Source organism: Pipra filicauda, unplaced genomic scaffold (genome assembly GCF_003945595.2).
Source record: "Pipra filicauda isolate LSUMZ 115617 unplaced genomic scaffold, ASM394559v2 scaffold185_size1782982_pilon, whole genome shotgun sequence".
Taxonomy (NCBI): Eukaryota; Metazoa; Chordata; class Aves; order Passeriformes; family Pipridae; genus Pipra; species Pipra filicauda.
Window position 1 is genome coordinate 61,202 of NW_024104293.1, and position 25,098 is coordinate 86,299.

Consider the following 25,098-nt stretch of genomic DNA (forward strand, 5'->3'; position numbering starts at 1 on the left):
AATTCACAGAAACCCTGAAGCCAAGGATTGATATTCACGTCTGCATTCCCCACAGCAGTTTTAACAGATGTCGTAGTGAGGTGTTTATTATAACCCTCTGCTGCAGAATCTGCAGTTGGGAAAGATCTGCAAAATTAACTGTGATTATGTTTTATTTTCACAGGAATGAGCTTAAGCCTGACCATCTTCAGGAACAGCATTTGGAGACAGGATAATTGATTTTATCCAGAAAATATAATATGGTCAACTGGAATTTACTTCCATGGCATGATTTCTCAATTTCTGAATAAGCAATTTCTGCTTATTCAGAAATTGCTTCCTTACGATCTTTCTGTTGAACAGCCACTGAGACAGGAAAAAACCTTCTGTGTTTTTTTCCCTTATATTTTTTCCTTTGAGTCTCTCCACTCTCAGCTGTGGTCTTATATTAGGAAGTGCTCTTATTTGGTAAATTTGTACATTAATTTCTAGGAGGAAAATGTTTTCATTACTCCATAAATGCATTTGAGCCTGCAATTTGCTTTTTTTCCCATGAGATTTAAAAAAAACCAAACAAAACAACAGTGTTTGTTTCCTTAAATCAGGAGCATTTCAGCACCTGTGGCACTTTACCCTTTGAGTGGCAGCTTCCACGTGGAAGAGTTAACCACTCTTGTCATGTAAAAACAAGCTCCACACAGGTCTCCTGTGCACAAAGCTGCAGCAGCATCTGGATGCTGCATCCTCTCCTGACAAACACTTTGGATAGTGATGTGGAGGTAAATCAATACAAAATGTTACGCCTGGTAAATTTAATCTTCAGCTTTTCTCCCTCTTTGCCTTCTTATCTTCCCCTGAAGTGCTGTGTGCTTTTCCAGCTATCTGGGAACAACGGCTGTTCATCTCAGGTAATAGAAAAGAAATCCCAGAGCAGTTGCTCACGTGGAAAAATGGTTTTATAAATCGCTTGGATACTTCTGACTGTGGTACATTCTGCTCAGTCCTGTTCTTGCTCAGCTGTGCCTCTCTTTGGAGTTCGTTTCCAGTGTCTTGCTGTTTCCTTCTGCTCCCTGTGTCTCTTCCTGCAGGCATGCTGCCTCATGGCTCACTTGTACTCCAGGGAAGTGGGAAGTCCTTATCAATATCTGTTGGTAAGTATCCCCAGCCTTTAGGAAAAGCATTCTCTGTGCTGGAAACCAGACTGGCATTTGGAGCAGAGGACCAGGGTGACCTGTTAGCTCTCTGGCACAGCTCCTTGTGAACAGGTTCCCTAAGGGTTGGGTTGGAATTAGCTGAGTAGCACACACGTTTTGGACAGCTCATCTGCTGAGTCACTGGTGCAACAGAGCTGCTTGAACAGAACCAGCTGCATCACAAAACCTGACACAGCAGCTGCTTACTCCTGCCAAGAGATTGAAGCTGTTTCTTAAGCAAATGGCTCAGGAAAATAAGCACCTTATTCCCATGTTGTTGTCCATTTCCATTTATTTTACAAGGCATTGTTAACACAATGATAACAAGGTACTGATCCAAACAATTCAGTAACGATTAAAAAAAGTAAACATTTTTTGTGACCATGTACATTGAATTGCACTTTTAATAACAAGCATTACACTTATATTTCCATGTCATACTTTATATAATACATGGATGATTTACTCAAGTACTGGCAGTACTGAATTGTTCTCAGTTAAAAGTCTGTTCTCTCTGTGATGCTCTTTTTTTGCTAACTCTTTAGAAAGATTTGTGAACTTGGCACACATACAGATCACAAAGGCAATTCCAAACCTGGAAAACTTCATTGTAATGGAGTCAGAGCTTTGAAGCTGCTCTGTTTTCAATGGGCTGGAGTGAATCCACCTAAATGGCAGACACGGAGGGAGCTGGATCATGCTTGGGTAGACCCTTTTCTGTACTCACGTACCCTCTTTTCCCAGTTCAGAGAAGGCAAGGAATCTTCTTCCTTGGAAAACAACAGTTCCCAAAGCTCCAGACAGTTCCTGGCACAGCTTTTGAGGGTGGTATCAGCAGCAATGCAAATCCAGGGATTACTGGAAAGAGGGAATTGACACCTGGAGAAAAATCTGGAAACATCTGCTCTTGTTTGCATTGGTAGTACCATCCATGTATTATATAAAGTACAAAAATAAGAGAAACTGTAGGGAAATTAGTACAGCTCAGGATTCTGGTGGTATCAAATCACAAATGAAATTTATGATACCAAATCCTTTCAATGTATTTATCCCCTTGCCGTTCAGTTTCTTATATATAATTCTATATATAAGATATAGTTCTCCAAAGATACATATCTATTCCTTTACAGGTTAAATAAAAGCAAGTCCCACTGAATAAGAAAATAAGAGGAAGTAATGTCCTAATTCTCTACCCATATCTTTTTTCTTTTTCAGGTAAAAATAGCATGAAATACATTCAGTAGCAAAGCAGTTGGAATCCAGGAGAAACGGAGAGACTGTATTCCTGGAGAATTAACCTGTACGTGTTAAGTCACAATCCTGAAGTAATTTGTGTAGACTTCTGACTTGGGAAAGATAGGATCTTGATCAATGCTGAGCATTATTTATCCAGTTGCAAATTCCTTGCATTTCCCAAAAGCCATCTGTGGATCAGCCCAGTTCTAAAGGCTGCTGTGACGTGCACCTACCCTAAAACTTGAGAGGTCCAAGCTTGAGCGCTTCATCGCATCTCCCTTTAGTGTTAATGGGACAGCTCCCAGTAGGATATTAGCACAACAGACAGAAATATAATTTGGGGTTACCCTTTGTGTTTGCATGTCTAGGACAGCCAGCTGTGTGCACAGCAGCCCCTTCAGCAGAGTCCCTGTCAGCCACAGCAGCCCCTCAGCCTTGAGGGGAACCTCTCTGCCCTCTCTTCACAAGCAATCAGTGACACTCGCTGTGGTTTTCTCTCCAGCAGCTGGAAGAACATCAGCACTCTGAGGTAAGAGTGCTTCTGGTTTCAAAGCCAAAGGTGTTTGGCCTTAGATGATGCAGAAGTTGCCAATTATCCCCGAGTCTAACAGTAAATCAAAATCAGAGGTATAGTTCTCCTACACATACAAGTAGTTTCATGGATTTCACTGCAGCTACTTAATAGAAGGAAGGGAACAGACCCACCTTGATCCTGTGAGAAAGTGTGGCATGTAGCTTCCAATGTGGCTTTTGAGACTTTAGTGCCACTAAATGCAGATTTTTATTTACTCCTTAACTGCCACATTCAGTCAGTGAGTGGCACCATGACCCTGAAGTCAATGGGATACTTCATGCTTTGTCAAGGGGCTGAATTCTTGCAGTTCTTGACTCTCCCTCTCCCCTTGTAAATGACTGTTTTGATTTCGAGTTGTTTTTAACACAATGGCACAGATGATCATTTATCTTAGAAGAAATTTCAAGGGCCAACCAAGAGAAGTCCTTTAAAATGTCTAACAAGGAAAAAAAGTATTGCTTAACCTCTGTAAGCACTTTTAACATAGCTGCAGCAATGTAACTCAGCTGTAGCAAATTAAATCCAAATTAAGGGGCAGGACAAGGGTGGGTTTGTCAGCTAGCAGGACTGATTACATGGCTGACTACCTTCCCTGAGACTGGTTTTACTGAACATCAATGCACATGGACCTCAGGGATTTTGCAGTTTCTTGGCTTAACTCCACACATCATATTTTCTATATTTTTTCTTTTTAATTCTCTCCAGGTATATTTAGAAATGTAAACTAAGTGAAATAAGTCATATTACTTTAGAATATTATGTTTGGTTCACAAAGATAATACAAGACTAGCTCACAGATGTACCACGTAACTAAATCAGCCTTGCTTCATTTAGCCTGTAAAATGTTACAGTCAAAGGAAAAACAACAACTGTTTAAAGTGAAAAAAAGTACTTTTTTCCTTTTTTTGCCCACCATACTGGGCATCTCAGGAACAGATTAGAATCCAACAAGATAAACCAGTTCTAGTAAAAATATTCTTTGGAGGTTTGTCCCTAATCAAAGTAAAGGGTTAATTTCAGAATGGTGCATTCTCAATAACATTAAAAAATAGGATTTAGTTCCACATATATATTTATAAAATTCAAATTATTTTTAATAAAGGTTTGATGTGGACACACAGTTTAATACTGACTCAGGGAAAAAAAGTTAATCACTCCAGACTTACAAACTCTGTTAGCTGACAGAGTGCCACACAGAAATAAGAGTTTCAGTGAGACTTTGATGATGTTTCCTGCTGAAAAGCTGAACAAGGAGCCAGCTCTCCCTGACAGATCCATGGGGAATAAGTGTGCAGGTAGCTCTGTCACACATGCATGTTTTTCCTGCAGGAAGCTAAACTTTCCTGTAGCATCTACAGTCAGCAGGCAGAATTTTAGCTTGCCTGGTTTAATCCTGCAGTCCTACTCCTTTCCTTGTTTCTGAATATTCACCAAGATAATGCCATAAAGCTATTTCCTTACTCTTTGGGTAGTTTTGAGAGACACGGTTTCCAGCAAAATGTTACTCTTCCTAATGCCACTGCTACAAACTCTACCTTGGATCTACAGCTGGAAGGTGGAATTCATTTACTGCCTTTATGTCATTGCCTTCTGAAACTTCCTTTTGGTGATGTAAGCCAGCTTCCATCCTACCAGGGTTTGAAAGCATCACAGCTAGCAGGTAGCAAACATGCTTTTGTTCCAGAAAGTCAACTTCCAAAGTCAGAGGGCTCCTACACTGAGAAAAGGGATGTTGTGTCAAAGCTCATTCCATGAACGTGGGGAGCTTATTCCCAATTCCTCTCTGATGAACTGGGGAAGTCCCGCTCCCATGATCTGCTTCCACTCATTGGACCCTTTGAGATGATTTAAACTCAGTCATTTGGCAAAAGACAAATGGGGGGGGGAGGGAGGGAGAATCCACCCACATATTTTTTTGTTGCTGTTTTTAATCCTCTCCAGTAAGTGCTGTAACAAGGACAAGGGACAGGACTGTACAAGGGGGAGTTGGAGGGGTGAGATCTTTGAGCAGCTGTGAGCTGTTAACTCATCTGCTCAGGGAATCACAGTATTACACATTTTTTCTATTCCTGTTACTGCATTTTTCCAGTCAAGGTTTTAAATCCACTCCTACATGTGATTAAAGATAAATGAAATGAGAAATTCAGACACTTGTCAAACCACCAGTGTCACTGGAGGGCACAGTACTCTCAAATGTAACAGTCAGATGTTCACCAGGTATCCTTAAATGTCACTTCAGATTTATTACAAATTCAGATTCACATCTGTGGATGTGTGAAGCAGAACTGGTAACTGAATGACTAATGCTGGGTTTAGTCAGACAAGAGAATGGAAACATTTATGCAAATATTATGAGCAAAAAAGCCATGAGGGAAAAAGACCTTTGCTAACGTTTGCAAAAGAAATTCCTTCTGTTTCCCCTCTTTTTTTTTCCTCACTGTATTAATATTTACAGATAAATCACTGTTCTTGCAGGTATATTTTAAAATACTAAATTTTTTAACCCCTTATTCTTAGAAGATAGAATGGTGTCAGGATGCTGATTATATTTTGATCTCTACTTCAAACAGCTGACTGCGTTTCAGAATCTTTACTTTGGCACTGGTAACATTAAATCTGTACTACCCTGTTGAAAATAATTCACAATTATGCTTGACAACAAAGCACAAGATGGGTATCACTGAATTTTATTGTACAAAACTGACAAGGTATGGCATTCCTTAGAATTAAAAAAAACCCAACAAAACAGAACTTATGTCCCTGGAACAATTTTGCAAATGGAACAATTAATACACAACCTTTAGTCCAGCAATGACATTTACCTGCAAGACCATCTTTAGACATGACAGGTATAATTAAAAAAATATTCCATCAGTTCAAGCAATAGTTTTAATTTTCCATGAAATAAGTATTTCTATAAACACTTTATGTTCAGTCAAAACAAATGCTTTTAAACTTTCTTACCTTAAGAGATACAAAACAACCAGACAGGTTTGGGAATCACCAGAGAAGTCTTGCCCCACAGGAAAGTCTAGGGTTTGTATTCCACTTGAAAATGCTTGTTTTTATAAAAATAAGTAATACCAACGTAGCATTTCCTAACCAAATACTTCTAGCAAACAGATCTTGCTTCTGTGATGTTTTATTCCTCAGTGCAACACAAGCCTTTTGGGTATTTTATTTGATACCTCATTTCTATGTCAAATTTGGAATTTGAATGTAGACCCAGGGAAAGGTTTTCATTAGTTTTATTCATAAAACCTACCCTTTATTGCACAGGATTTATAAAAGCTCAAAACTATGCAAGGTCTTCACTCTCCTTCTCATCAAATGAGCGTTGAACAGTTTTCCCTTTATCCCAGTGGAAGGAATTATTCCTCGGAATTCTTAGTATAAACACGAAATAAAAAAAAAAAAGGGAACTAGGTAACTTTATGTTAAATTCCAGCTGAGCTGTAAACAGCCATCAAACAACAGCGCTATAAAGAACTGCACTACTTACATTTCTGAAGGAAAACCAATCCAAACTAAGGGATTGTCAGGGAAGCTCATGAGGGTTGTGCCAGGAGAGCACAAGCCCATCTCTGCTATGGCCTAAGCTTTACAAAAAGTGCTTATCTGCAGGACACAGTCGCTGCGATAAACGGGGATGGTCCCAGGGCCTGCGGCATCCCAGACACCCGCACACGAGCCAGGACTGAGCACACTGTGCTTTCCAGGGAGAGAGTATGCTGCAGTGCTTCACATTTCCCGGTCTCCCTCTTCCTCCAGAAGAAGAAAAAAACCTTTAATACATGACTAATTCGAAATTATTTTTATCTTGCATAAAAGACCTAGGTTTGAAGTATTTATTTAACATCTAGTCATATAAAATGAAGTGTAAAAGTATGACGGTATCAGAACTTGGCTTTCAGCAAGGCAGTTTGGGAAGTAAGAATTCAACATAAACCAGGAATTACTCCCCCCCCCCCACTTTGAAAAGAGTCACATCAGAAAATGAATGAAAAACACCGAAGAATTTCACTTCAAGCCTGCACTCCTGCCTTTTGTCCTTTCCCCAAGAGGAGGGAGCACCGGAAGAACCCTGCAGGGTTTCAGCTGTGTTGTTTGTGCTCTTGTGCCGGTGTGGCCAGAACTATGTGCTGCCCTCTCTGGGGGGCAGGGGCGGCTGGGGCTGTGCTGGGGCTTGCGTGCCTGTGGCCGTTTTGATTGAGTTCAGGGTTTTGCTAAACCAAGAGTTTTTGGCAGCTTGGATTTCGTTCATAAGGGCTCCTCTCTGGTGCTCCAGCTCCTGAGAAAGCAGAATGGTCAGAATTGATAAAAAACAATTAATTAACAAGAAAAAAGCATCCACACACTTAGTCCCTGCAGTCCAGCACTTTCTTTGCAACCTCCCAGTGCCTGGGAGAGAAGACAGACTGAAACTGCAGAAACAGCACAAGATATTTAGATAAACAAATAAAAACCTCTGCTCTTTTTCTTTATAGGACAGATTTTTTTTCTAGAAGTTCACAGATATACAGCCATGCACTTATGTGCTATGTTTTGGAACAATTTTTTGCAGGGTTCAGAGTAATTTTGGACTGAGCACAACAAAGTCAATGTGACCGCCCTGCTGTACTTGGATTCCACATACCTGAATTTTGCACTTGGCTTCCACGAGCTGCAGTTTGGTCTGTGCAAGTTCCAGCTCCATCTCTCTCAGCTGCTTCTTCAGTGCATCCTTCTCATCATCTATTTCAATGCCTTTGTTGTCTGTGCTCACAGCAGGCACCTTCAGAGCCCCCTCCTTGCTGAAAATCTCACTGCAGTGTTTGCAGGCCATCACTTTACCCTGAAATACCCAGAAAGCCCTTTAATCCATGTTACAGGAGCTGTTGTGCTTCTTGGAAGAGCCTTTTTTGTGTCAGACTGCCTCAATCTCAAGCTATCTAATATTGCAGTTTACCGATTTGGCATGAAAAGAATTTCAGAAGTTCACAATTTCCAGGGTATGTTAACCAGTATAAAAATTCCTAAAATCTACCTACTACACTCTGTCTAATCACAGAGACTTTGCTCCTATGTTAGAATTACTCAAACCCTCTTGCTACTAAAGCTTTGTAACATTTTGCAGTGAGTGCTTTGTCAGCACGATTCAGGAGAGTAAATTAAACTCTGAGCAGATTAAAAAGCTGGCCTGGTTCACACAAATGAAAACAGGGTATTGAGCTATTTCAGCAGATTATAGGAATATCAATCCTAGAATTATTTTATTTATGTTATTAGCAATAACATAAAAAAGTCACTAAAAAGCAACAAATCCAGTTCAGATTCAGTACTAAAGAAAAATCGAGAACCTACAGCAGAGGGAAAACAACTCTGCCTACTCAGCAGTGACAGAGCAGTGGGATTGTTACCTGATCAGTGGGAATTGTTACCTGATCAGGAAATGTTCACCTCTTATACAGATGTTCTTGGTGAGGGGTTTAGAGAAGGGAGACAAACCCTATGGAAATTCTGGGGATGGCCCAAGCTGTGCCATTTGATTCAATTACTTAAACCAATTCTGCTTAAATTACAGAAAACCAAATATAAACCTTGTCCAATCTGGCCAATTCCAACCCCTCCACTGTGCACACTGGAGAACCAACACATGGGGTTTTTTTCCTAGAGAGTCCTTTTTTTCCCACCAGTTTATCAAAACATCCAAGTGAATACTCTTTTCTCTACATTTTTACAGGAAAAAGAAAAGCCAAGTATTACATGCATTTCAGTCTGAGAGTTTCACCCTCTCTGATATAAGATAAAGAACTGTGAAAGGAAATAAACTCCTTCCTTGTTTAAATGTGCTGCAAAATGCATGTGGGGCTACTGAACTTTAAAGTTCAGTTAACATTTTGTTCTGTCTGTATCCCGAAACCATCCCGTATGCAGAGGCATTGTTCTCACCTTCACAACTTCCAGTTCATCTTTACTGGCCGCCTGTTGTTTTTCCAGCCTAGTACTCAGCTGGGAACAGATCTGGAACAGAGAAAGCAGCCTCTTATCTCAAGTTTACTGGACTGAAATAGAACCTGTGCTTTTTAACAACGATTTTTGTTAGAAAAAACATTACTTAAATTCTGCCTCACTCAGGTATGTGCATCCCCCCTAACAAGTCCACTGCTGCTGATCATGATAAAAAACCAGCAGCATTCAATACAGAACCTGAACACAGAGACCAGGACATTTTGTGGATGAATTGGTTTATGATGTTTTTACTGCACTATGTCACAGAGTACAGAAGCATTCACCCAAAAGTACTAAAATTAGCTGAAAGACAGGTTATTCCTGATTGCCTAATTACGAGACTATTAGGAAACCCACAAAAAGATTTATGACAAATTACAACTTTGCTCTCTGAGAGCCTGAGAGGTAGTGGAGCTTATTTAAAGGATGAGATGTGCAACGCTGAAAATTCAGCTCTCGGAACAGGCTGAAAGGAAAAAATACAAGAAAGAGCCTCTGGAACGGTACCTGTTTATACTCTGCAATAATGGCTGTGGTTTTCTTGATCTCAGATTCTGCCTTCTCCAGCTGCTTCCTGAAGACTTCCTTCAGCTAGGAAGTGAAGGAGAGAAGTTACCTAGTACACTCACAGAAGTTCTCAATATGCATCATCAGACTGTTCTCTCTGTGTCTTACTGTGTTTACAGCAGCTCTAAACTACTGCTCACCAAATTCCAGCATCGGATTTACTCAGTATAAAAATCCTTACTGTATCAGTGATAACCAAAAAGTCTATACTGTGACCCTTTATCTCTGCTTAGAGAATTCTCCTGCAGCTTAATTCCCTTTCTCTGTGTTAAATGGTGGTACATTATGGTCCACAGAACATAAAATGGCAAAAATAAAAGTCAGGGTATCACTTTTGAAACGTACACGTTAAGCTAGAGAGGATTACAAAACTAAGACCGAATATTTTGCAAATGAGTATGAGGCCAGGTCTAGTCAGCAAAATTCTCCCAGCCCTTATCCCTGTTCTGCTGTTGGTTCCAGCTTCAGGCAGGAACACTTTATTTCAGCAATCCAGCACCTGAATCCAGAACAGACAACAGGCAACAGCTCCTCTAGCTCCTCATTTAGATAATTAAAAGAGGTCTGATCTCCTTAACTGCAACTGCTCACTGCCAGTGACAATGACTGTTAAATACTGGGAAGACGATAAGCTATGGAAAACTAAATATTCAGAGCTCAAGTAAAGGAAAACATTGAACAAAAAAATTACCCTGGCATTACAAACTTTAAATTGCAACCGCATTTTGAAGACAAAATCCCTTCTGCAATTGCAACACATCCACTTTTCTGCATATCCTTCTGCTTGCATCTCCTAGCTAAATGGGGAAAGCTGGAGAATGCCTTACCTGAGCAGTTTCCTCCTCCTGCTTCCGTTTCTCTTCCTCAGTCTCCACCAGCTTTTGTTTGGTCAGGAGAAGCTCCTTGTTCAAAACATCAGCTTTGTCTTCAGCCTAAAATCAGGGACACTGGTGTAAATCAGATCTTATCTGTGCCAATACAAACACACTGGGATGTACAGCTCAGAAATTCTGCAGATTCAGGTTCTAGCATTGCCTTTTCCTGCCCTGTGGAAACTGGGAAACTGTGCAAAAGGACCCTTTGGCCAAGTGTTTACCCATGCCCACATAGGCACAGATACTCTGTCCTAATGCAAACAATGATGTACAGAATATTTTTGTTGGCACCAATATTAATCTAAGTCAGGGCAGCATGATTTAGCTACTGTGTAACTTCAGATAACTCATTCCATTTCTTTAATCTGTAAGCAGGGAAAACAGGTAACTGTAAAAAACTTTGGTGCCTGCACTGTACCCTACAAAGTGTTCAGGCAAAGACAAGTGTAGGACAAACAGGACCACCGGATAAATTGTTTATCAGTGCAAATAAGTATTACATGGAGAAACTTGATACTGTGTGTGCACTAGGGAATAGGAATTTTCTCCTTTCTTGTAAGGGCCGAGCTTATGGTGACACATACTGGGAATGCTTTATTTTTGTGAGCACTGTCCTCACCAATCACCAGGAGAGAAATGTATTTCTCAATGTCTGGATATATTGTGTTGCCCTCCCCAGCTGGGAGATACACAGGGCACCTCACCACTCCTGTTCATTAATGAGGTGCAGGACAGGTAATAGTTGTGGTCAAATAATACTGAGTTTGCTGAAAATCCAAGAGGGAAAAGGGCATTGGAAACAACAAGTAACCGTACAGAACTTGTCTACAGGCTGCAGTTTGGTTTTCTACCACTGCTGGTGGTATCAGCTTATCTTTCTGCCACAGTGTTCATTATTAATGAGGGTGTTAGTGGTGATTGTGGGCAGCAGAAGCAGCTCCACCAGGGCCACAACTGAAGGGATGGATTGAGGACCCCTGCATGGCTTAGTGTGTATAAGGCTGTATAGGAGAAAGGAAAACAAGCAGTGCAAGAATGGAAAATCGATGAGATTGACATCTTAAGACAAAAGAACTCAGGGATTACAAGGGTATCTTTGATGAAAGACCCGTTTTCTGATATGCTTTAAAGGAACTGCAAATCCTTCCTCCTTTTATGTGTGCATTCCAGTTTCTCCAAGCACCTGCAGTGGTGTTTGGTGTCCCGTCCTTGCAGATGAGGAGCGCGGTAGCACAAAGCTTTTCTTGCAGTGCCTGGGAATGAAGGCAGGAGGTGGGAAAACTTCATGGAACCACTCTTGTCTACAGACAGACTGAGAAAGTGCAGGAGAGAAAGGAATTGGACTGGCACAGGGATGTGCTTGGCAGCCTTGTTGTGACACCTGAGGAGAAACAATCACGGGCAGCAGCAGACATAAAGCTGCTGCATGGACAGCTGGAATTCCCAGGAAGACAGAGCTCCCCAGCACATTGCTTTTGGCCTCCACACGAGCCTGCCTGCTCCATCATGCAGAGCACATCTCTGTGCTCACCCAGACAGCTCAAAATTTTAGAATCCCATGGATCCAAATCAGCAGAGCCTATCTGTCCAGGATCTGCCTAAGCAGAAATACAGCTTGCACAACTGTGGTCAATGATGTTTACAGTTCTGAGGTTAGATAAAGCAAGCCAAATACCTGTGGGAAATCCAACTGAGAGGCCCTTGCAGGCAAAGATTTTACATTATAAAAGGTACCACAGCAAGGGACTAATCACAAGATGTGGTGGAGTTTGGCCCTCTTTATTTAGTACCTTAACAACAGCTGTTACAGCATTTATCAATACCACATAAAACACCTCAGAAAGAGAGGGCTGAATGTGTAGTTCTCTGAACACCATCTCTGAGGCAAAGGGCTCTGAATGCTGCTGCCCTCCACATTCCTGTCTTCACAGGGAACAAGAGCAGTTATCAACAAACACACAGGAGCCCTTCTAATTTTTGGTGCCCTGCCACATCATTATCTCTGAGCTTTGTTGGCTGTACTAAAACTGCTGTGAAAAACAGATCCACATAGACATTTTGCAAAGCAACTTCCCTTGAAACTAGTCTTTCAAGGAGTACGTGATGCCTTTTTCAAGGAAATGTTCGTTCTGTGGTATCTGCCTAAAGGTTATGGCTTACATTTTCTAAGCAAACCCCAGCAGAGGAGGTGCAGTCAGTGTTGGCCAGACACCACTGAATGTGGAAATCCAGCTGACTGCAACTACGAGTGAGGCTGTCAGGAAAATAAAGGCACAAATAATTACACTTTTAATGCTGTGTTATACTCTCAGTGGAGCACAAAGCTGGGTTCAGCATTACCTGGTCCAAGTCATTCCGTAAGGCAATCTTGCTCGTGACAAGCTCATGGGCGAGGTCATCGTTCTCCTGCTCCAGCCTCATGCTTGCTTCTTGGAGCCTGCGGTTTTCCCTCTGCAGAAAGAAAGGAACAACCAGGAAAGGAAGTTAATCCTTATCAATATTGAAGAGCAATAAACGAGTGCACTGTGTGCGGAAAACACTGAGAAGGCGAGAGTGCACATTCAGACAGGGCTGCTGCTCTGGGAAACAACAGTGAATTAAGCCAGCAGTGCAAATGCAGCTATTTCACTTACATCCCAATGGTCTGTGTCACCAAGTGACACACTGATTGTAGCGTTTCCCTGTCAAAAGTAAACACAGACCTCTTCACAAAAGCACTTGGTTTCTGCTTGCTCATCATCTAAAGAAATCAGGCAGATAAAATCCCACCCAGCAGCAGTGAACAGGGACCAATTAAGAGTTACTCATAATGTTTCCAATCGGAAGTAGAAAGCTGTCCTGCTCCACTTTACAAAATTCTGTCTGCAGGGATCCATAAAAATAGTCCATTTTGTAGATGATATAATGCCAACTTCCCATCTCTTGCAGAACCAGCAGAGCACAGCATTTAGCCTTGGAAGCCCCAACAGCTCGTATATCCTGTACTCTGCCATTTGTGCCCTCCTCTGTAACTCATACCAATGACACCAGTGTGTGTTTTACAGGAAACCTGCTGAGCCAGAGTGCTAGGGGGAAGAGGGGAGTTCACCCCTGAGCACAGGCCCAGGACCTCCCAGTGGGCAATGAGGGGAACACCAAATGGAGAACTCCAGGCCCTCGCTGCACTGCCCTCCCTGCCCACTCCACACAGGCAGAAACAACTCCATGGAGCACTAACCACAGAAGGGAAGTGCACAGGAGAATGATATTTCATAATAATGAGAATAATAATTCAGGTGTTTTAAAAATCAGTCTCAGTGACTGTTTTACAGCTGAGAAACAGAACCATATTCAAAAGATGCTTGTGGTCAGTGAACTCCCAGGGGTCCAACATCAAATACTAATCCTCATCTTCAGAACAACACAGCCAGGTGGGACAGACAGAGGTGCCCTCCTCAAATGGATTTTAAGAGAGGAAAAAACTATGCAGGCCTTCAGTCACAAAATGGCTGTGTATCTTTCACACCAAAACAGGCTGCAAAGGGAATCTGTGCACTATGGAAATTCAAGGAAAAACACCACATTCATATGGAAACTCGTAGGTGGAGGAACAGCAACCTACATGCAGAGATTTCAAAAAGGACCTCTTCTCACTTGAAAGGTAAGTTATGTTCTCCAAGACAAAACAATAAAAGTCAGCATACATCAGCACTTAAGACAAAAACATTTCCAAGCGTTGTTCAGTGAACACATTCCTACAAAATGTGATTTCTTGCATAAGCACATTATTCACCTGTTCTCACTTCCTCCTGCCTACCAGCTATGCTTAGATACTTTTTCTCTCCGAAATTACCACCATGAAACTGCAATTTTCATTTCTGTTGCAAGCAGATTTTGCATGCTCGGCTTAAACAAAAACAGGACAAGTAGAGCTCTAAGAGGATGCTTAAAGAGGTCTCTTCTATGCAGGAACTTCCTCTGTGGCAGGAAGCAGAACTTCTACAAATTCTCTCTCCTTACTGTGACCCTATTGTGCAACTAGACCAGGCACTGCCCTGTACAGGAAAGTAAGTTTGTTTCCCTTCCAAAAGATCATACTTTGAATAACTTGTTTTGTACAGAAACTCTAAGTAAAATGCTTTTATCTTAGCACAGTTAAGATAATCACTGCTAAAAGACACACAACTTTGGGGATCTTTCTTATTTTAATTGCACTGTAGCCTGTATGGGATAGGGAATTTTTAAAAGTAAAATTCTTCTCTAAGGATAATATAAACTTTAAAGTGTAAAACCAAATTGCAGTCAATCATCGTCATCATCTCAAACATCTTTTTTCCTGTATTTTATTCAGACCTCCTTAGAAATGTTGGTTTTTATAGACACAGCTCTGCCAGCCGGCAGCTGTCAGACCTGGCTTCACATAAAACCTGGGAGCAGATCAGGACAGTATTGCTGCCAGGTGCTGCAGCACCGGTACCTTTCCGTAGGGATGTTGCTTAGAAGGAGAAAGCAGCAAATTCTCAAGACTTTCAAAAAATAACCCAGTTGGCTTTAACATTTCTGCTATGCCTTTGCCAAAAGCTTCAGTGTCTGCAAAGCAAGCTGCAGTGTGAAGTTGAGAGTTCCTGCTTTGCATTGGCAGACAAGTGTGTAAGCAAGCTCCGTGCTGGAAATGCGCTATCCTCCTCTTAAACGAGAACGTACATGGCACATTGGGATAAGGCAAAGATCTCTTACCTTGGGCATCTGGTCAATAGCTAAGAGATGTTTTTAGCCTGTTCACCATACTCTTAGTCCAGCTGAGAGCCTCTCACAGAGCCACCTTTACTCTCCTTCCACCCAGGGCAGAACACCCGATGAGATGGTTTGTCTTTTCCAGCTCCTCCCCCCCAGATCTAGCAGTGAAAAACTGCCTCCTTCCTCAGGAGGAAACTCTTAGTCTGCTTAACTCTAAATAAAACCTAACGTGGCACAGTAAAGACAGAAATAGCAAATAGTGCTTTTCATGTGTAGCAAACTATTTCCAATGGCTCTGAAATATTTACAGGGTTTTATGAAATACACTCGCAATGACAAGAAGTTCAACAGATGGAGCTGGTTCGTTACAGCAGGACTCACATCCCGGGCAGCATTTTGTAACCTGGCATCAGCCAACCAGTCAGACCTGCTAGTTGTCCCTGGTGTAAACAGACAGCTTCCTGCCCTTCTCTCCACACCACTAAATTACTGACTATGACAACCATTTCCTTCTCCTCGGCATTGCTCGGTTCTTACAATTCGTAAAGTAAGAGGTCCCTCTTTCCCAAATTCCCCCTTCTGGTTACAAAAGGCGGCTGGTGAGCTCGAGTTAACTATTAAAAGGAGGATACTGCATTTCCAAAAAGGACAAACACCGCTGATACACACAAACACAAATAAACTTACCTCCTGCAAAGTCACAGACCAAACACTGCTTTCAACCATTGGTGTAAAGACAGTTGAAACAGGATATAAAATAATTTTTAATACCAACAACAACAAAAAAAAATTTGCTGATTCTTCAGTGGGTTTTTGGTTCTGAGTTTTAGAGAGGATATACTCCAGCTCCCATCACACGCTGGATGGAAAGAAGAAGGCCAACTTGAAAGCAAGGCTCAGCTCAGGAAGACTTGAAAGGGTTGAAACTCCACCCTCTGCTCCCTTCCAGCCTGCACCAAGGAGTAATTCCTGAGGAGAACAGTAGTGATGATGCATCCTCTCTGAGCTGCATTCAAGTGGGGTGGAACGAGTCACCAACCTCCTTAAGCAATTCTGCTTCTTCTGAGCAACACCCTGCGCTGGGTTTGGCTGGAGTAGAATTAATTTTCTTCACAGTGGCTGGCATGGCTGTGGTTTGGATTTGTGCTGGAAACAGTGTTGATGGGATAGAGATGGTTTTGTTATTGCTGAGCAGGGCTTGCACAGAGTCAAGGCCTTTTTTACTTCTGATACCTCCCCATCAGCTTCTTCATAAGCCCAATGGAAAGGGCTCTTGATTGTGGAGGAGCTCTGAAGGAAAACCCTTTGAACTTCCATCTAGAAACCCAAAAGGCTTTAACAACAAACCATCCAGGAAAACCTGCCATGGGAAGCAACATAGAGGCTCCTGGAGGTGGCTGTGTTTTCCATTTGGTGACTCTGGAGAAGCATCCCCCAAACTGCCTCAGCACATTTGGTTTGTTAGAAACCACAGACAATGTCCCACACATCAAGAATCATCATGTTTTTCCTCATGATGTTAACATTCAGTTACCATGACTGAATGAAAATGAGCAATGTATTAATTTTTGCTTCCACTTCAAACACACAAAAGGCTATTATGTCCAAATTACACATTTATTCAGGCACACAACTTCTCTGTTGCACAACGAGGTCCACAGAGGAAAAGGCAGAACAGAACAGCAGGGTCTGCTTGCAAAACTCCAGCCCTTCTTCTCTTTATTTTAAATCAAGTCCCAAGCTCAATTCTGGAAATTTCTCATCAAGTGAACCCAAACCCTGTTACATGAGGTGTTCTCAAACACAGAACCCCCCCATAATATTTAGAAAAATTTCAATCTAAACTATATTACTACTTTTTCTCTACATACAACTCACTTTTCTTCCTGGCTTCTGTAGGCAATTTGTAATTTATTTTAACCAAAAGTCACGAAATCCAGTGACAAACAGCAATTTAGAACATATTTCCCTTTTGCACCTTTTAAAAATCTGACAAAAATGTGATAATTTGTTAAAAGCAATGGAAAATAAAGTGAAAAAATGTCCATAAAAACACATGGTCTTCCTAAATAATACTTGTAAATACATCAGGAAACAAACACCAAAAATAACGTACTCTTTAATACTGTTCTTTTGGTAAATCAAATCACAATCAACATGTAAAATCCAAGCTGGGCAGGAACTCTTGTGTGTGTAACAGCTCATGGGAGCACATGAATTGAACATGTCGAGCAAACCTGACTGGTTACTGGTGGGCCCAGTGCTGCAAAACCAGCTCATCTCCCTCTCTCCACAGACCATCATTTCCTCCCAGGGCAGGGCCACAGGGGGTGTCTTACTCAGACATCCTCTCCACCACTGCAGCTCACAAGGGCCTGTGCCTCTGCAGTCCTGACAAACCTCTGCTGGCAATAAAAACTGTGACACTGCAAACAACAAACACTCTAAAAACTACAGCTAAAAAGTATCAACAGTCTGAGAGCTCGTTTCTTTCTTGAGGAATATTCCACAGGGATCTCCACTCCAGTGATCCCATCCATGAAACATCCTCTTCCCAGGCAGCAAACCAAAACTTTGTTTTGTTCTGGGAAGAGAAACTGTAAAACTTGCAAGGCTGCAGGGCTGTGGGGACAGCCCACACAGAGGGAGCTGACAGCAGGGCTGTGCTCAGAGGCAGGGCTTTTGTCCTCTCCCAAACCAAGCCCAGCCCTGGTGCTGCCCCACTGAAATGCACCTCCGACCACACGGGCCGGGCCGCAGAGCACTGACTGAAAGGACAAGCGAAAAGCAAGGCTGGCTCTCCACCTGCTGCCTGTGAGGTGTTTCTTGATGACCTTCAGAAACGCTCCTGAAATGTCAATTCCTACCAACCTCCGCTTGACACAGGAATAAAATCTTAACAAGCAAGACAAGGAACAAAGAACACTTATAAGCATTTTTCCATGGCACCCATCAACTGAAGAATGTGTCTGAACTTTGAACTCATCTAACCAGTTATGGGGATTCTCTAATCACAGCATTGCTAAGAGGATCAGACCCAATCCAGCTTAATAAAAAAATCCACGTTGAGTTTCAGAAGCGCAAGCCAAAACCCTGGGCTGTGATCTTGACTGTGACAGAGACTCACATCAACAGTGGCCCAAGAGTCGCTTTCTATATCCTCTTTTGCAGCTTGGGATAATGTTCTTCACCATCCATCGCCCATGATTAACTAGTTAATATGCTTTCACAGAGCTTTAAAGAACCTTATTTGTTTTCTAAGCATTATTTTAATTCCACAGTACTATAAGTGAACCACCGAAAAAAAACTTATAAGTTTATCAGCAGCAAGTTGTGTTTTTTCCTAAATAGGTCATACTTGCTATAGGTTCTTGACTGCTTCAGCAGTCCCAAGTCTCACAAACAATGAAATCTACACTCTTTGACAGCATAAAAACTACACTTAAAATATAATTTTTCACAGATAAATGCTTTTTAAAAAAGGAGTGAGTTTGACTTTCTCTGTACCTGTAAGTCTACCTTGCCACATTTATGAATTAAGGCACAGTCTCTCACTACAGATTTCCATACTTTGGTTTTCTGAAAACGGTGCACTTTCCTTACATTCAGACCACTGGAATAAGATTATTCACCACTCCACACTCCTGGCAGGCTCTGTACCAACTGCAACGTCACTGAACATACTAAGGCACAGTGAGGAACAGCAGGCAAACAGTACAGCACTGTCAGTTCCCAGGCATCCTGGGCAGTGGGCAATAAAGTGCTTCATCTCTGGCAGCTTCACCTGGAGAAACCTGAATTGTTCGAACTAGGGTGATCCCAAACACTCAGTGAACTCTGTGCCCAGGAACAGAGCCTCCAGCACACAGAACCTACAGCAAAGGAGCGCAGCTGTGACAATGAGAGCAAATTCACTGGCGAGATAAGCAAAGCTAATCCAAAATTAAAAAGTATTCTCTTCTGGTGAACTACTGAGCTATCATTATTACCAGCTGAACCTTTATTTCTCTGCTGCCCTAAAGCAGGATATCCATCACTGCTAATTCTATTGCAGCAGTGCCAGGGACCCCCAGGTCCCACCGTACCAGGCATTATCTTAACAAAAAACTACTAACACTTGGTATAAACAGGAATGAACAACAAGGATCATATCAGCCAAGGAAGAGTTCATCTTCCAAAGTCTCTGAGGATACCACTGCACATAGCTTGCGCTAGAACAACGTGTATTTTCTCCTTTCTGTGTCTGTAGCTGAGAATCCCCCTTTGTTTCTGCGGCTCATGAAGATCTCCCATAAAAGTGCAACAGCAGGAGAGTTACCTACAAACATATAAACTGAAAGAAGAAAAATATTATATGTGGCTACTTGCAGATGTCTTGAGAGTTACAAATTGTGATTGAAATATTCCTGGGAAAGAACTACTAAGTTCAAGTGTTTAAAGTGCCTGTTCAAGAAAGGGGCTGAGTTTCACCTGGCACTGCACTTCCCTAAGGTCTGCACCAGCACATCCCAGGGAGGTGAGTGTGGTACACACACCTCTGCTTAGCCGCTGGAACTGGGTCACTCCCATGGGATCTGCCAGTGGAACAGGTTCCTGTATAGCATCTCCTACCTTATATCTGTCCATAGGATCTTCCTGCTGCAGCTGACTCTCTCGCATGGTTTGGTACTCTCTCTCATATTTCTTCAGCTTTTTCGTTGGCACCTGTGGAATAGATTTGGGAAACATGCATTTAGAGATTAGAGGAACACCGGAAAGGCTGTCTGAAAGCTCTCCTTGCAAACAGGAAACTGAGGAAGTGATGGAAAGCTGCTGCTGAATAAAAGTCTCTCCCCACTGCCCCCTCCCTTCCCTACTCAGCAAACCGTGTCAAACACTTACCAGTACAGCTCACATCGACAGAAATCTTTCTGTGCCCACTGCTGCTGATTATTCAAACATTTAAAGGGAAACAAGAGCAAAGTACAGACATTTTAAGAAGAGTAACAAGAAAAAAAAAAAGAGCATGAACAACAAGGAAGAAGAAAACACACTTCGATATGTATGATTCACCAAAACAATGCCTTAGCAAGACAACTGTTACAAGTGAGAGAAGAATAAAGGAGCGCTCATACAAAAGGACAGGACAATTCCCTGGGGGAGATCAGAGTAATGGTTTTTATTGCTGGAGAGTATTAATGTCTAATTACAGCCTGTGACCAATGCCCTGGTCTGGCATCAGAGCCCTCCTAGGCACAGGTGGAGACACTGCAGTGCAGAGAAACCACAAACAAATTCAGTGAACAGCCATGCAGAAAGGTCAAATCCCAGGCTAGTTCGTCCTGGGAAAACACCACTTCCACTTCAAGCATGGCACAGAGAGAAACCTGTGTTCTTTTAAGCAGGGCATGGGGATCCTCTGCTTTCACATCACCTGGGTAGGCAGAGCTCTATGAGCAACCCCATCTCTGCCTGGAGACCTTTGACAGCATTACTTGGAACACCTGCTGGCAGCAGGAGAGATCCCTAATGCCATGTACCACCAGGACTGTGAGCACAGGCTTTCCCTGGATCTGTTACGCAGTTATCTATTCCTCTTGCCTGTATTGATTGTGTTTAGCTGCCTCCTGGTGTGAGGACATGCCACTGTCACCTTCCCTTAGGGCAAAAAATGCCAATGAACAGAGATAGGATTTGGTGTTGTTTTTCCCTTTCCTGGGGAAAGGGAATACCTCCTTGCTCTGCAGGGCAGGGAGGGACCAAAGCAAGTGCTTGGCGTTGCTGCAGAGGGAGGTACAGGTGGCAAATGTGAAACCTGTTATCTGCAAAGCACAGTGCACAGGGAGCACTAATTAAAGCAGCACCGATTCCCACAATTACTGATGGAATCTGAAAGCAAAGAGAAGAGGGCAGAGATAAAAACATGAAGCACTTTGGGCAAACATACAAGAAAATTCCACTTCATAGTTCAAAACACCATGCAGTGAAAATTACCAAATCAGAGATGCTTTTATACATTTCAGCTGAACAACACTCCCAACTCAACCCCAGCCAGTTTTGTCTCAGCTGCAACCTGGAACTGTTGAGGCTACTTTAATAGTCAGGGATAAGGAATCATTTCACAGGAGTGTTCTAAATGAAGCGAACCCATCACATATCTGAAGCCTGAGCCATCCCCTCCTTCCACCAGGGTTACTTGGCTCCCATTCAGAGAAGCAGATCGAGGCTCCCAGGGTGGGGTGTTCTGAGGACACCCTCCAAACCCAGTTCTCCGGTACTTCTGTGCAGTTTTGTGCTCCAATATGCAACCAGCAGGAAATAAAGAGAAATACAAGGGAGACATTGTGGAGCAGCACAATGTGCCAAAAGGCACAACACAGGTGTAACTTAGAAGATGAGCTGTTCAATCAAAGATTTTCTTGATTCTTGATGCTTTTCATTGAAACCTTTAAAGTGCATGTAAGAACTAAGTCTCACTACAGAGGGAGAGAGACAAGCCTCCCATCCACGCAGCCACATGAATGCTTCAGTAAATCCCATTGTCTTTAGGGATAGGAGATGTAAGACAGATTTTTTTGTGTGCAAATAGGAGAAAGAATGTAAAGCAAAGGTAAAAACTGCACACTCACAACCCTTTACCCCCCATGGTTCAGTGAGCAGTGCTGCTCACCTCAGCCTGGCCCTGGGTGGTGGGGACTGCCTCCAGTGACCCTCCAACAGCCTCATCTTTACAGCTGCCTGGAGCAGCACCCCCTTTGCACTTCAGCTGCCAGATCTGCTTAAATTGCTTGTGAACAAAAATCCTACTTCTCTCCATACTCTAGAAGATACAGACAAAATACAGCCAAAAGTAATGATGTGAGTAAATCACTTAGCAAGAGAGCGAATGGGACATAAAGCAGCACTATGCCACAGCTGCCCCTCACCAACTGAGCCTGTGCACCAAGAGGTCACTGCTGCTTCTCACTGACACAACTGCTCACACTCAGCAGCCAGTGGCCTGCAGCTCTTCTAGCACCTTTTTAAATGTGAACTTTTTACCCTGCCAGAGAGCAGCCTTATTTTTCTGGCTTCACCTTGTATTCTCTTCCAAGATGAGGCAGCATTTAACTCACACGGAGTCTATCTGGCACTCAATAATCTGCCTCAACAACACCATAAATTTATATGAACAGGTCACATCCCAAACCGTGTGATGAGCACTGGAGAACAAGCCTCAGCTGCTTCATTTAACTCTGCTCCCCATTGTTTTCACCTGTTTCCACTCACAAACAACTCACAACCATTTCTTAATGCCTGGTAATTCATCCCAACAACCGTTCTTATCTATATGGTCTCCTTTATTTTCTTATCTTTTAATTCACAGCCTGAGTAGGACCATAAAAATGGTGCTCTGGGGCTATGTGGGGGATCAGCTCCCTCTTTCACCCTTGCAGGAGCCACCCATGGCCCTGGCCTGGGCTGAGGGGAGGCCCACATGCCTGGCACACTCTCCAGGCAAACAGCACAGCAACACTTTCTTAGGAATACTGACAGTAAATGATACCTGAAACCGGGATCAGATCAGGAAAAGTGTAAGCATCAGGTCTGACACACAAAACAGCTTCCATGCTCCTTGAGAGAATATGGTGACTGATGCATGCTAGCAGCTATTTATGCTACAACCTTAATTGGGAAGTAGTACCTAAATACAGTGAAAGTCTATCTTAAGGGGCTGGGGGGAGGAATTCCTATTAGAAACCAGCCCATACTAATCTACTTATAAGATAGAAACTGGAACAGGTATGCTTAGGAACTTTGGCAGGGACTGTGCTTCACTGTTATTGTCTATTCAACCACATTACTCAGAGGAGGTTGATAATTTATTACAGCACTTTCTTCTTCTGAGTATACACTAATAAATGGAAAAAAATATTTAAAAGCCCATTTCCATATTCCTCAATTTAATTCCCCAGAACAGTTTGTGAATTCAACAAGGGATTTCTCAGTAAGCCCTTTCATAAGTAAGTGCATAGTGCTAGCTATGCTTGTCTTCATGGACTGATCCTGAACAAAGTGCTCATAAATTCCCTGTAAAAGCTTCTGCAATATTGATTTTTTTCTTTCTTCAGCACCATGGGGTATATTGGCTCAAACTGATGGTTATCAAATTTAGGAGACTCTTATGGTTTATAAATATTGCTCATCTGTTTATCTCAATATCTTATCTCACTGACTCATTTTATTTTTATTGTCTTCAAGCATAAAATCACGTTACGACGATTTGTACGTGGGGAAAGAGCCATGCAGAGCATCCTAATAAAACATCCACGCAGAAGAACTGAACAAGCAGAACACTCCTTCTGAAAAACTCCAAGGCACCGAACGCTCCAAGGACTCACTGCAGTGAGGTGAGAAACAAAAATACTTTGTCTTTAGCTACCTCTGCTCAGACAAGGCTGGAAAGATTTGCTTCACCTCCTCGGGCACCCCTGGGCATGGGCAGCATGCTGAGCATCGGCATCCGCTCCAGGAGCCCTTCCCCTCACTCCATGATTCCTTTGGCTGTTCATTAGGCAGTTCAGCCTGACCCTGCTGGATTCATAAATCACACACCTCTGACTCCTTCCTCCCAAATGCTTTATTGCTCCAGTGCAACCCCAGTGCTCGGAGGAGGCAGTTATCATGATGTTCATTTGACAGCCAAGGACATGGAAGCAGAGTTGTAAAGTGATTTCCGGAACATACTGCAGACAGCTAGAGGCTGATCCAGACGGTGAAATCCTATTACCTGATTTCTGATTTCCAGCACCGCCACAATGCCAGACTGAGCAGGGTCTCTCTTTCCCAGCTTCCCACTTCTTTTCTCTGTCTAGCACAGCATAAACACTTCAAAAACACATTGTCCCACCACACTAACAATGAAGCCAATATTCTGTGTTCTCTCCACTCTTGACATTTTTTCTCTCTAGTTCTTGCCTCAATGTGGAAGAAAAAAAAAAGGAAAGAAAAAAGCAATTAAGAAAGTGTGCAGTGCTTTCCTTTCTTGTTCCTTGAAGCAGGTGATGTAATTTTCTGTTTCACTGGTGATGGATTTGCTTGGTATTTCAAGCCCCTCCAAAAGCAGATTACTGACAAAAAATTTCCCATCACACACATTGTCTTAGTTCACACTCAAATGGTACCAATTTGTTCTAGTTAATACTTCATATTTAAAATACAACTATATCAGGTTCAAGGAAGGAAACAGTTCTATTTTAAGAAATACAGCTCTATTTAAACACTTGATTAGGCCAAATGAAGGCTTTAATGTAACAATTATAGATGAAGAAACTGATTTAGTGCTCTTCTGGTCTGTGCAGTCATTGCTATGGATAACTCTATTTTGTCCTTTCCTTAAAATGTGGCTGTCAAAAGTATCCTGTCACATCTGTCACTGGGAATAAGACTCAGAAGTAGATAAGTCATTCATTTTTCTTTTGGGAGCATGCAGCTACCAAAAAGAAAGAACAAACCCCACAGTACATGCTGACACAACAGACTTGTCTCTTGGATTAGTCTTTAAAGGAGGTCAGTGAGATGTCATATTTGGCTATTATGCAATACAATGTGAACAACTGGATCTCCAAGGAGATCTTAGCCACAAGCATGAAATCTGAGAGGAAAGAGGGCAAATCATTATTTCTCACAAAATTCTTTGTGCTGGGTAGTCTGCAAAGGAAAGTCACAGGATGGAGCACAGCTTGAAGAATTCCCGTTTCTCCTTTTGACACCGTGCAGGGAAGGGCTCACTGACACCAGGCTGGTTCACCATAGGTTTGAAATGCAGTGGAAGAGCCCCATCAGTGTTTCACCACGCTACAGCACCACATTCAGACAGCCCCACTCCACCCCACACCATAAAGTTCATTCAACACCATCTCACCCCTGGTTTTGGGGCACAACAAAAGCCCCGAGTGTCAGATGTTGTTTTACCATCTAAGCTGTAAGGAAGGAGATGTTCCCTGAA

General features: G+C 42.4%; 1 protein-coding gene and 1 long non-coding RNA gene across 11 annotated transcripts in view; one reads left to right on the forward strand and one right to left on the reverse strand.

Moving 5' to 3' along the window:
• Nucleotides 1–1,446: 1,446 nt before the first annotated feature.
• Nucleotides 1,447–25,098, reverse strand: part of RABGAP1L (RAB GTPase activating protein 1 like) — a 245,133-nt gene continuing 221,481 nt past the window's right edge. For all 10 annotated transcript variants that reach the window (XM_039380098.1, XM_039380095.1, XM_039380097.1 and 7 more), the window contains 7 exons: nt 19,743–19,835; nt 12,756–12,866; nt 10,368–10,472; nt 9,481–9,564; nt 8,914–8,985; nt 7,619–7,816; nt 1,447–7,273 (listed from right to left, as the gene is read on the reverse strand). In XM_039380098.1, coding sequence (XP_039236032.1) covers nt 7,118–7,273; nt 7,619–7,816; nt 8,914–8,985; nt 9,481–9,564; nt 10,368–10,472; nt 12,756–12,866; nt 19,743–19,835 — 819 coding nt within the window. In that variant the 3' untranslated portion in view covers nt 1,447–7,117. The remainder of the gene's footprint in view (nt 7,274–7,618; nt 7,817–8,913; nt 8,986–9,480; nt 9,565–10,367; nt 10,473–12,755; nt 12,867–19,742; nt 19,836–25,098) is intronic.
• Nucleotides 14,255–24,033, forward strand: LOC120323021. Its single transcript, XR_005563068.1, has 3 exons — nt 14,255–14,461; nt 23,352–23,500; nt 23,743–24,033. It is a non-coding gene; the product is annotated as an uncharacterized LOC120323021 (long non-coding RNA).